The sequence below is a fragment of the Camellia sinensis genome, chromosome 13 (genome assembly GCF_055761805.1).
Source record: "Camellia sinensis isolate YWXY chromosome 13, ASM5576180v1, whole genome shotgun sequence".
Taxonomy (NCBI): Eukaryota; Viridiplantae; Streptophyta; class Magnoliopsida; order Ericales; family Theaceae; genus Camellia; species Camellia sinensis.
In genome coordinates this window covers 124,672,880-124,685,579 of record NC_138973.1, presented here as the reverse complement: position 1 = coordinate 124,685,579, position 12,700 = coordinate 124,672,880, and the positions used below count along the sequence as shown (strand labels likewise).

General features: G+C 34.1%; 1 protein-coding gene and 1 long non-coding RNA gene across 2 annotated transcripts; both read left to right on the top strand.

Annotated features, from left to right (window-relative positions):
• The first annotated feature begins 591 nt into the window (after nt 1-591).
• On the top strand, nt 592-1,980 carry LOC145805696 (protein FAR1-RELATED SEQUENCE 5-like). The gene is made up of 2 exons (XM_082900876.1): nt 592-1,097; nt 1,461-1,980. The coding sequence occupies exons 1-2, from the start codon at nt 592-594 to the stop codon at nt 1,978-1,980; spliced, it is 1,026 nt and encodes a 341-aa protein (XP_082757002.1).
• A 1,936-nt stretch (nt 1,981-3,916) lies between these two features.
• LOC145806425 (uncharacterized) lies at nt 3,917-9,319 on the top strand. The gene is made up of 5 exons (XR_014349540.1): nt 3,917-3,941; nt 4,091-4,197; nt 4,598-4,676; nt 5,142-5,210; nt 9,129-9,319. It is a non-coding gene; the product is annotated as an uncharacterized LOC145806425 (long non-coding RNA).
• Nucleotides 9,320-12,700: the final 3,381 nt, after the last annotated feature.

The following is a 12,700-nucleotide window of genomic DNA, read 5'->3' as shown; positions in this document are numbered from 1 at the left end:
CAATTTTTTTTTTTCAACGGGATTGCTCCTCAATGTGTTTTATAGGTGCTTCTTTCTTCTTCTGATAGAATTTCAAATAAAATGAAACTTGACAAACATATTGTGTAGATAAATCTCTATAACAAACATACAAGCTAGAAACTTGTTATGACGTTCTGTAGTTTTTGTTATAGGCTCATAAGAGTTAAGGCTCATTCTTCAAGTTTTACAGCTAATGCAAAATGTATCATTTGTGCCCTTCTCCACCAAGCAATAGTAGCAAAAGAAATTATTTGACATTAATCATAGCCCAAATTCCATTCATATATAAATGGCATCCACTCTTTTTATTTATGTTCTATCCTACTTTATTGATAAAGTTTGACCCTCCTGAAATGAAGTTTATTACTGGAACTCTAACCACAAAGATAGCATATTGCACTTTGCATTTGGTTTTTGTTAATTTCTATTTTTTTTTGTTTGCCTTGATTATCTAATTTCTTTTATTTGTTGATTATCTTATTCAGTTTGTATTATTTTGCAAACATAATTTACAGTTTTTATGCTAATATTGAGCACTTCTTTATTTTTTAAGTGACTTGGCACATTGATATGGAACCTAACAATCATGAGAATGACGGGGGTGAGTGTGATTGGAAGCCTAGAGTTTGCATGACGTTTGATACAGAACAAGAAGCATATGATTTCTATAATACTTATGGAGGAAGGTTGGACTTTAGTATTAGAATGGGTTACGTAAACAAGAGCAAAGAGGGGCAAATCACTTCAAGACAATTTGTTTGTAATAAGGAGGGATTTTGGGTTGTCGACAAGCGAGATCTATTAACAAAAAATCCTAGGCAAGAAGTGAAGACTGGTTGTCAAGCTCGACTTGTCATTAAGTGGGATAGGAATATGCAGAAATTTTTTGTTAGTGATTTTGTTGAACAACATAATCATATCTTTGTACCAACAGAATGTACGCATATGTTACCATCCCAAAGGAAGATATCTGCATCACAGGCAACTGAAATAGATTTAGTCGAAAAATCTGGAATCCGTTTTAATGCTGCATTTGAGCTCATGGTTAATGAAGTTGGTGGAAGGGAGTCACTTGGGTTCACAAAACTGGACCAAAAAAATTATTTGAGAACGAAGAGGCAAAACAGTTTAGCATATGGGGAGGCATGTAGCATTTTGTAATATTTTCGTGACAAATCATTGGAGAATCCATCTTTTTTTTACTCGGTCCAATTAGATAACGAGGAGCAGATTACAAACATATTTTGGGCCGATGCTCAGATGATCATGGATTATGGGCAATTTGGTGAAGTTGTGACTTTCGACACTACTTACAAGTTAAATAGTGCACATAGTCCATTTGCGTCTTTTGTTGGATTTAACCATCATAGGAAAACTGTGATATTTGGTGCAGCTTAGATATATGATGAGACCGCTGATTCTTTTGTATGGCTTGTTAGAAGATTCTTGGAGGCAATGTCAAGTAAGGCTCCAAAAACAATTTATACGGATCAGGATGTTGCAATGGCTAAGGCCATACCTATTGTCATGCCTAACACAACCCACCGCCTTTGCACTTGGCATTTGATGCAAAATGCATTAAGGCATGCAAATTCTATCTTCAAGGATAAGGCGGTGAAGGATAAGGGGATGAAGAGTGTTTTATCCACGTTTATGTACGACATTGAGGATGAGGAAGAGTTTACGTTAAAATCGGAGGAAATGCTTGACAAGTATAAAGTAAGAGATAATCATTGGTTGAAGTTAACATTTGGGGTCAAGGGAAAATGGGGTTGGCCATATGTTAAAAATGCATGGGGTGCGGGCATGAGTAGCACCCAACTTAGTGAATCCTTTAATGTTTTCTTGAAGAATTTCATTCAGTCTGATCATAACTTAATGCAAATTTTCATGCATTTTGTTCGAGTTCTTTCTGAGAAGAGGTACAAAGAGTTACAAGCCGAATATGCTCTATGCTAAAAGTTACCAAGGGTGAATATTAAAGTGAAGATTATGGAGCAAGCTGCAGATGTTTACACAAATAAAATTTTTGAAGAATTTCAGGATGAGTATGTCAAGTCCCTTGAAGTCAACATTGAAGAAATTGAAAATGATGGTAAGAGTACCGTTTATACGGTTCTTGATAGTGATGGTATAAAGGTGAGGAAGGTGAGGCAGGAGTGTGATGATTCGGTCACTTGCAATTATAGGAAGTTTGAAATGAAGGGCATTTTGTGTAGTCATTGTTTGAAGATCCTTAGAGAAAGACTCAAATTCAAAGAGATTCCTTCACAATATATTCTGAAGAGATGGACTAAAAAAGCAAGATCTGAAAATGTGAAAGATAGGTGTGGGTATGATATTCAGGTTAATGTAAGATTGCATCAAACTTCACGTTATAGGTCATTGATGGCAATATTCAGATCCGTAGCATGTAGAGCTTCTGAAAGTGAGGAAACATATAATTTGACGGTCGAGAAAGCGGATGAATTAATTGCAGACATTGAAACCATGTTAAGCGCAAAATTCGATATGCCTTGTTTAGATACTGTTCAACAAGAAAGCCCCCCCAACACATGCCCTGAAAGCTTTGAAGTGGATGGTGTAGCGGATAAAAATGTAGTTCAAGCAAAAGGACTCAAGAGAAGAGAGTGCACTAGCAAGGGACAAAGGCGGACAAAAGGTGGTTTGGAGCTTGCGTTGGCAAAGAAAAATAAAACAAGTTCACATAATGCTTCTCAAACTTCCATGTCTGTTACTCCTCAAACTCCTCCCATATTTCGGCAAGTGCTCCTGAAGCACCTTCCTTATTTCCTCAGTCGGCTCCTTTATTTTCAAGTGCTCCTCAACTTCGTCCATTCTCGCCGAGTGTTCCTCAAGTTAGAGCTTCTTCGTCTCAATTTATGTATCCCGCCTATGATGTAAGTTGGTTAATAAAAAGTTTTAGTAAGGATTTGTGGGTGACTATTATCATTTTAAATTGATATGTGTTTGTTATTGTTGCAGCCAAGTTTTCTTCATCACAATATGCATTTTTCAATGCCATCAATGTATTCCGTCCATGGAACCTATCAAGCATTGCTTAACAATGCAAGTAGTTATCACTCGCAAGCTTCAAATAGTCCCGCATGTAGTCAAGTAATTTATTTTTCACATTTCCTCTTTTATTTTGTCATTCATTCATTTAAAGTTCCATTTTATTTTATGGTTCCTTTGATGTAATATTATTTTATTTTTTTGTAGGTACTATATGGTCGTGGTTGTGGGTGTGGCCGTGGGCATGGGGATGTGGATCACACGCCAACATCTTAGCGTTATTTTGTTTTGGGAATTTTTGTGAATTTTTTGTTGGATATGTAATATTCAAAACCTTTCATTAAACTGTTGCCACTACTAGAAATATGATTTTTTGCGTTTATTTTTTTGCGACGGATGATTTAGTGGTTGCAAAAAATCACTTTTACATTAAAAAAAGAAGACCCGCGTTGTTAAAAAACTATCTCCCCTTTTTCACTTATTTCCCAAATCTCTCTGTATGAACTCTCTCTCTCTCAAAATCTCTCTCGCTCGACTCTCTTTTGACTCTCCACCCTCTCTCGCTCGAATCTGACTGGCCACAGTCAAAGCTCTTCAAATGCATCGCCATTCTCACACTCTTCGGAGCTTCCAAAGCAAATTAATCAACCACAACACATTGTAGCGATCTTCTTCTTCTTCATCTCTCTCTCTTTCTTCAATCGCCGGAGCTTCCACGGCTGCTTATTCCGCTGTCGGATCAATCTTCGTCGCCTTCAAATCCGTCGAAATTTCTGCTCATTCTAGCAATTTGAAACTCTCTAATTTCCGACATTGCTCTCCGATTTCAAGCCGAGTCGGATCTATTTAGCTCTGACATAGCCTTAACTCGTATTGCGAATCCCGAAGCTCCTTTGCTTCGTCTGGTAATCATCACTCTATGTTCTGTTTAATGATATCACTAAATGAATTGAATCAAATCAGTTAATTTAATCTATCACCCCTGCTTCTCTCTCTATCTGACTTAGGAAATCTAGGTTTTCAATTTACTCTCTCTCTCTCTCTCTGTGTGTAGGTATTCGTTCTCTTTGTTTTGGCAAATCCTCTGATCACTGGTCGAAGCTCTCCTTTGGATCACAAGCTTCGAAGTTTGCAAAAAATGTGAGGGATTCACAGCTTCAGGTGCGTCTCTTTCGTTCTTTTTCTTTACATTATTTAGCTTTCTTGTGATATTATTGTGTTTGGTTGCCGAGAAAATGTTGGAAAACGATCTCTTCTTCACATCCACTGAAGCCAAGTATTTTTCGTGAGGTTCAAATTTTAATTTTCTCGCATTTTATAAAACACAGGACAGTCAGTTAACGGTCCTCCGCCGGACTTGTTGACAGTAATTTGGAAGCTCCTTACTGGAAACACTTCATTGCTTGAATTGTTCAAATTACTTCTCTCTGCAAAATTGTTGAATATGATGTTCATTTCATGGCTGCTACATGTGCTTTGAATATCAATCAGACATGTTCTATTTAGGAAAGAAAAAATTCTAGATCTAATATTTTTTTAACTCTCGTTTCTGTCATTACAGGTCAAGCCCAAACCTAACTCAGCTAGCGTATAAGGACTTCTGAGAGACTTAATGTTGACAGTTATTTCATTGATTTAAGGTTAGACAACGACCTCAATGCCTTCATTTCAAACTAATCGATGGGTGTTTTCTCACTATCTATAACTGAGTTGTAGGATTTTAAATTAGTTTTAGCATGATTGGATTGATTGATTGTGATTAAATTAGTTTTGTGAGCAAGCATTGTTAGGATAGACGTTCTCACTTAGAAGCGTGCTTATGAGATAAGCCATGGGGCACTAATGTTAGTTTTCAAGTCCAAGTTTGATGAAAACTTTCAAAGTTCATGGCTGCTCTAAGATTTCAAGATAAACTATGCTCCTTAGTGTTTTTTACCTAACATTTTTAAGAGAAAATTTTCAAATCCAAGCAGTTTAAAACTTATATTTCAAATCTATGTTCTATTTTACGAAGTCGTGTTTTCAAAATGCGACTGTAACTTCGAAATCTTGTTTGAAAACATAACTTGGGGGGTTTTGGGGATTGACTTGTTCAAAGTGTTTAGTTTCAGCACTGTGTCGAATGGGAAATGTGGCAATGCTTGGCTTGAACCAGAGGTCGTTGCTGCATAAATGTATGTGTTTTTGGCACCTGAGTAGTCTTGATTTATCACTGGGAAATCGGATGCTTTTTTCCATTCATTCAATGACTTCACTGAACATTCTTGGCATTCACCATTTGCATCCAAGTTTATTGACACCTGCATTAATGTAGACAAATCTAGCTTATACTCTAATCAACTTAAACCCTCTTTAATTTCTTGGCAATAGATGCAAAGGCCCAAAAATTAGATGACCTTTTGTGATAAATCTTGGGAAAATTCTAAATGTACTGAATTTGATCATGCAACCTAACACAATTATCTCACTGAATCGAATCGGATTCTGTGCATGTAGAAGAATGATAAATTTTGTGGGCACATGATTTTGTGTCCTTAAATCCCTTGATTCTTCTGTCTCAATCCACTTTCAACTATTAAATCAGGTGTTTGAGATTTATGTATATTGAAATTATATAATTCAATACCTCACAATCTTAACCACATATGGTGACATTCAATGACAAAATTTGATTTTGAAATGAAACCCACTAAAACAACATACTAGCCTTATAGTTTGTAAAATAAGTTTTGCAAATTTCATCTGTATGTATCAGTTTATGTACTCATAGAAAAATATCTAGAAATGTTTCAAAACATGGAATGTGTAATCCGTACCAAATCAAGTTTATATTATAAATTTAATTCTGAAAACTTTTTAAAATTAAAAGAATCAAATTGCTTTGAGTTGACGTGGTGAGTGAGAGAGAGAACCTGAACAAGGTGAGGCAATAAGTTCTCTGCTTTTCGATTCATCATGGAAGGGTCTAGTTTACCACTCTGCCAATCATATCTTGTTGCGACACAAACAAAAAAATTATTCTAACATTACCAAAGACGCTAATAAATGTAGTTTGGGACAAAATAATTTGCTGTCAAAAAATTTTTATTTGGGACAATTATTCATAAATCTCTCTTCATCTACTTATATTCTACTTAGTTTAAAATATTTTTTTATGTTTCAATAAGTTTTATGGGTGATATAATTACCAAAATACCCTTAATAATATTCGCATTAATGGTGAATGTTTCATGATATGAATATTCACACTGTTAAATATGAATGTTCACATCAAATCTTTAAAAAAATATATATGAATGTTTACATTATCAAGTTGCTAAACATTCAAAAAAAATTTGTAAAGATAAAATTGTCTATAATATACCTTAAATATGATAATTAAGATTTGTTTAATCAAATATCCAAATGATAGGACTTATTGCAATATAAGAATATGTTATGAATTAATTGAGATACAAGTATTTGAAAAAGGGTTTTCTAATAAATCCTCCTATTTATTTTTGAGGCAACAATTTTTCTCCCAAAAGTATAGTAATCGTTTGTCCATTTTTAACCTATTCGAGAGCTAATAACCATGCAGATTTCTAGTCAAAGTGATGCATTTAAACTCTTACTTATGCAAATTTTTAAAAGGGGAAAGAGACAAGTGGCCTATTATGCATTTAAACTCTTACTTATGCATTTACTCTTACTTATGTAACTTGGAGTTGTTTTTTTAATGTCATGAGGAAAGAGACAAGTGGCCTATTATGAAATATGTTAGCTGTTTCAGATCCTTCCAATTTAGATTAATTTTTAAATTTTATTTTTTATTTTTTTAATGTTCATTGTTTTGTTAATTAGCTAGAAGGTTTAAGAAATGAATGTGGATGCTATTATTTGAAAGCTAATATCCATGCAGATTATCTTTAGAGTGAGTGACCTAATTCTGGGAAGTTGTATTAACAATTGTACTAGAAAGCAACACCAAACTGCCTTTTTCTTTCTTTTTTTTTCGCTTGATTTGGATGTTGTTTATGGTAGTCTGTTTGTTTGTTTCATTTTGTTCTCTTCTTGGCTTTGTATTCTCAATTCTGGATCAAAATAATTCAAACATCACAATCTACTAACTTTATTCATCTACAATGGTAGCGTAGACAGTAGACTGTCATTGGGTCTAACATGAGTAGTTTGATTGAGGTATTGCCAAGAGGAGTTGAGTAGAGTTGTGCATTGTATGAAACTTCGCATACCCTAAGCGTCTAAAATCTTATTAACATATGCCCCTACACTCCTAAACAAAATCCCACGAATGCACAACTTCCTTATTATGTTTTGAAAATCTAAATGAAAAATGGACAAAATAAGACACCTCAAGCTAGCCTGATTGTAATTGCATGCTCTTGGTGCATACTGCCCATATTTTCGTTACAAATAAAAGAGCATCACATGCCTTGGGTGTCACATTAGAAACTTTACAGATGTTATTCCAACTCATCGCAAGGGATAGCCACATTGGAAATTATTAACACATTATACTAACATATTGTAGGTGTCGGATGCATCTAGTGGGCAGCAAGCTTCAAAAGAAAATGAATAGGTATGCCACTCTACTATATTTCTGCATGTATTTATGATATTTGCTGTGTATGAAGTTCTTGAAGGATATCACTATATTTCCCCATGCATGTATTTATGATATTTGCTGTGTATGAAGAGAATGTATGCAGCACAAATACTTAATTTTTCATGCCCTACGCGAAAGAACAGGTACATTATGTCATTTATTAATTATATGGCTTCAAATGATTAAGAACCTAGCTATCCACCAACTTGATATTGAATGAAACACATGAATTTCTAGAACATTATAAAACCAATATAGAAAAAGTAGAAGCATCAGTTTTTATTGAACTACCAATTAGATTACCCAGATATAACACCTCTACTGCAATGAAGAGCGCAGAACTATATATATAAACATGTGCTGGAATAAACAAAGTTACAGGTCCCATGTTCACTCAATAAACACCTCTACTGCAATGAAGAGCGCAGAACTATATATATAAACATGTGCTGGAACTATATATATAAACATGTGCTTTTGGTATTCCTTGTGCAATGTTTAACTGAATTCTCTCTAATCATGATGAGGCTGGTTCTGTTTCTGGGGCTGGGGCTGGGACAATCACAGTACAAAGGAATGTCGGAACTATATATATAAACATGTGCTGGAACTATATATATAAACTGTGATTTTCTCTCTAAACTGTGAACTATATATATAAACTGTGAACTATATATATAAACATGTGCTGGAACTATATATATAAACTGTGATTTTTCTATACATATTATGCGTATATACTGTGATTTTCTCTCTAATCATGTGCTGGAACTATATATATAAACATGTCCTATCTTTGATTTTCTTTTATGGACTGCACTGCCCTTCAATCAATACTGTACAATCACAGTACAAAGGAATGTCGCAGGTTTTCCTCTGACAACAGAAATAATCAGAATAGCTTATAGATATGCCATTAACTCTGTTTGGCAACATGTTTAAATCCACATGCATCAGCAGAAATACATTGAATTTGATAGTGGATTTTGAATTTTTAATTTGGATATCAAAATTGTTTTGAGGATTTGAAATTCAAGAGTAGTGAACAAATGGTGCTAGTATTCCAGTCCTTCCATCTGATGTTTCTTAGTAATTTAATTAACTGTATGACTTATCAAATGGTGGGCCTTATATTATATTTGGTGCTGGTATGATGAGATTAGGATGTTATTGTAATCACTAGGCATCTTCCAATAGCTGCCTTTTGTAGACCCTAGTGCTTCCCAGCTGCTTTCTCTAGACCTTGATAAGTGGAGTTTTGGGCTCCTTTTTGATGTCTTGCCTAGAAAAATTACTAGGATTCTTCCCCTATAAAAACCATGTACTTTACCCCTAAGGTTTTTTTTTATGCATTTCAACATTTCGAAAGTGATTTTTTACGTTACGGGCATTTTATGTACTACTTCAAATATATATGTACCTGATGGAAGAATTTTGTGCACGGGTAATTTTAACTAATTTGATTATTCGGATTGCATCTTTGCAGGTGGTTGCAGGTATGACCGGTAAAAAACAAGGGTAGTATGGATATTAGAAGTAAGCAATGATTTGTCTTATCCTGCCTCCATTCCCCTTCCCCTCTTACTCTGATTAGAGATTGGAATAAGATTTTTTTATCATGTGAGAACAAAGAATTATTGTTGCTACTGGTTATTCACCTTTATTTTTGCTTGTGGATTTTGATGCTGTTAAAACATGTGGTTTCTCATGCTATCAATCGGAATTGGATGAGCTCCATAAGAAGCTTAGTTCTGCATGTTTGGTTGTCTTTACTTGATTGCATTTTTATGTCTTCTCACAATGATGTTCCCAGTCCTTGAAAGGCCTCGTGTTAGATCTTAAACCTTTAGTTCATCATTTGGGCTTTGAAATGCTTGTGCTTCATTGACACGCCTTTTATAAGTTCTATTAGTAGTATTGTATACTGGAAGTGTTTTGACAGATATTACCCCAACTGGAATATGATGAAAAAAAGTTTCACATATTAAAAGTAATTGTTTAATTGTGACATTTTTTGTTTTTATTTTGTTCAAGCTTTAATATTTGAAGAAAATAGGAAGAATATCTAGAGGTTAGCTGTGGGTTTGATTTGTCTAATTTGTTTGATAAACAGCTGGATAGGTAAAAGGGCTTTAATGTTTCACAATTTATTTATTTTTATTTTTATTTTTAATTTTTTGCGACGGTAACAAGATGGTCGCCAAAGATCATGTTAGTATTTTTCTTTGTTTTTTGCGATGGCAAAATAGGGGTCGCCATAAGTAGTTTAGGTAGTCGCAAATAATTTGCGACCGTTGTTTTGCCGTCGCAAAAAGTATTTGCCACCCCATATTCGCGACCCCCATTTGCCGTCGCATGGGCCGTCGCAAAAAGTCTTTTGCGACTGTTTTTTATTATTTGCGACGGTTTATGGCGGTCGCAAAAAGTATTTTTTTTAGTAGTGTGCTAAAAATTTGGTGATACCATCCCTGAAATGTTGCTGAAATTTGGGTTCAATTGTTGCTTAAATTTTGATGAAATTTCTGTTCAAATGTTGCTTGAATAATGCTGAAATGTTGCTGAACAGTTGATGAACAATGTTGACATGCTGCTTGAACAATGTTAAAATGCTGAATTTATGCTGAATAATGCTGAAATGCTGAATTTATGTTGAAATAACAGGTTGCTGAATTTGTAGTTGAATAATGCTGAAATGTTGCTGAATAATGCTGAAATAATGCTGAAATTTCTGTATAACAGGTTGCTGAAATAATGCTGAAATTTCTGTATAACAGGTTGCTGAAATAATGTTGAAATAATGCTGTATAACAGGTTGCTGAATTTGTAGTTGAATAATGCTGAAATGTTGCTGAATAATGCTGAAATTTCTGTTCAGCCTGTTTCTATTGTGGGACTTGTATCTCTATTTATTTATAACATCCATGCCATGTAAGTAGCAGCTCCTTTTAGAAGTTATTTGCTTGTTTGTTTGGTTTTATCCAAGAAAATCATCACCTTTGTGCTGGTTTTCTGTCATAATCAGGTTTCTTTTTTTTTTTGTTTCTGTTTTCCCCCCCTTTTGGTCTGTAGCAAAGTAGTTAAATATGCTCAATTGTGTCATTTATGTGGTAACGTAAACATGTCTAGTGAGTAGTTTATCAGACATAACTCCTATGTTCTCATTTACTCTACTTATTCAGGTTTATTGATCATAGTGGGTATTAATTTGGTGTAGCTCTGTGTCATTGTGCATGGTCAAAAACAAGCAAAAAGAGTTTGCTTTCATTTTTGTTTATCTAGTAGGATATCATGTGCAATATGTTACATGTCAAAGTTTAAGTGCAATCTGTGTGATCTTTGAAGCTGCAAGGTCCCGTACTCATTCTCTAATTTTATTTATTATGTTTTCCCAGAGTGCTAAATGCATCTTACATCTTTTTGTCAATATAAATATGTTATATTAGTAAATGAGTTCCTAGTTTTTTCTGAAATAAAATTTGAAATAAATTTTTTTGTTAAAATGTTGGTCATGAACAACCTGAATTTCAGAAACCTGTTATACAGCATTGAACATTTCATACAACATTTTCAAAGCATCACATATAATACACACTGTTAAGCAACCAACATAATTCAAAAGATTTCACACACTGTTCATAATCAATACCCACTTTAAAAATTCAACACATTTCATCTCAAAGAAACCTGTTATACACCTTCAACCTGTTCAACCTGTTCATTGAACACCTCGTTATTCAACTTGTTCAACCTGTTCATTGAACACGTTTCAATAGCTCATGTTCAACCTGTTAATTAATATACCTGTTTTTTTCAAACCATCACATATAATACACACTGTTAAGCAACCAACATAACTCAATAGATTTCACAAACTGTTCATTCAACACATTTCATCTTGAACAAACTTGTTATACACTTGTTTTTGCAAGCCATCAGATTTTGAAGCACTAAAAAAAAAAATACAAAACAAGTAGAAAAGTAGATTACATTCATAGCATGTTCGAAAACCTAACAACCGAGTCATTTACATGATAAAGAACAAAAATACACAAAATACAATGACATAAGTCATTGCCTTGAACATCTTCTCCATCCTTTGAAACCTTCTATCATTCTCACCAAGCCTTGTCCTTAGATCATTCATTTATTCTGTTCTTGAATCTGTTCGAGGTCCAGCATTGGTTGAAGTTGATGAGGTAATGTCGTCGTCGTCATCATCATCTGCGAACCACCTGAAGTAATTGCAGTGGTCGTTCGTAGACTACAATGGACAAGAATCAGTTAATCAATAAAGGACAAATGAAATTTGTAAAAAGTAACAGATTCATTTATATAACAGGTACTTACATATTTTTCTTGGGCAAACAAAATAGACACGTCCTTCATTTCCATTTGCATTGGTTCGTACAATACGCATGGAAGCTGTTCTTCCACAATTACAAAACCTTGGCTTTAATCTTAAGTTCGTATTATTAGTAGAAGATGAAGCCATTTGTTTATCTGCATAAAAAAAATACCACATACATGGATATTGGGTTTGTAGAGGGGGGGGGGGAAAAGGAAAAGAAAATTGAAAAAAGAAAAAAGAATAAAAAGCTTCTTCAATTATTTATATATATTTTCTTGTCATCTCTTTATAAAGCTTCTTCATGTGAACGCAAAGCTTTATAATAAGATGGCCTGTGTTACCCTATTTTGTTGTCATCTCTTTTTCATGGTGACAATATCACTCACATTAAAGTATACCTCTCTTTACTCTCTCATATGCTTCTATATGAAACTGTTGTTTTCATGAAGGCTCTAAACTTTGCTGGTATTAGTTTGGTTTTGGTAATACCAGTTGAACACTGCTTTTCCAATGAAAATGCCAATCATCTCTATAAAATTCATCATCTTGTCATCAAAATATATGTCCTTTTTTAACAAACCTGAGTTGTTTGGCATCTTACTTTAATAACTTATTTTCTCAAATCTAAGGGGGTGTTTTGGTTTTTTTTCAAAACATGAGCTTTCAAAATACAACTTCAATTAACTAATTATAGAACTCAATGAACTAAC

Bases quoted from the DNA above. Each gene is read 5' to 3' on its own strand.
- LOC145805696 (XM_082900876.1), top strand. From the start codon at position 592: ATGGAACCTAACAATCATGAGAATGACGGGGGTGAGTGTGATTGGAAG. The intron at 1,098-1,460 runs GTTCACAAAACT...ATGGCTTGTTAG, and splicing joins GGTGGAAGGGAGTCACTTGG to AAGATTCTTGGAGGCAATGT.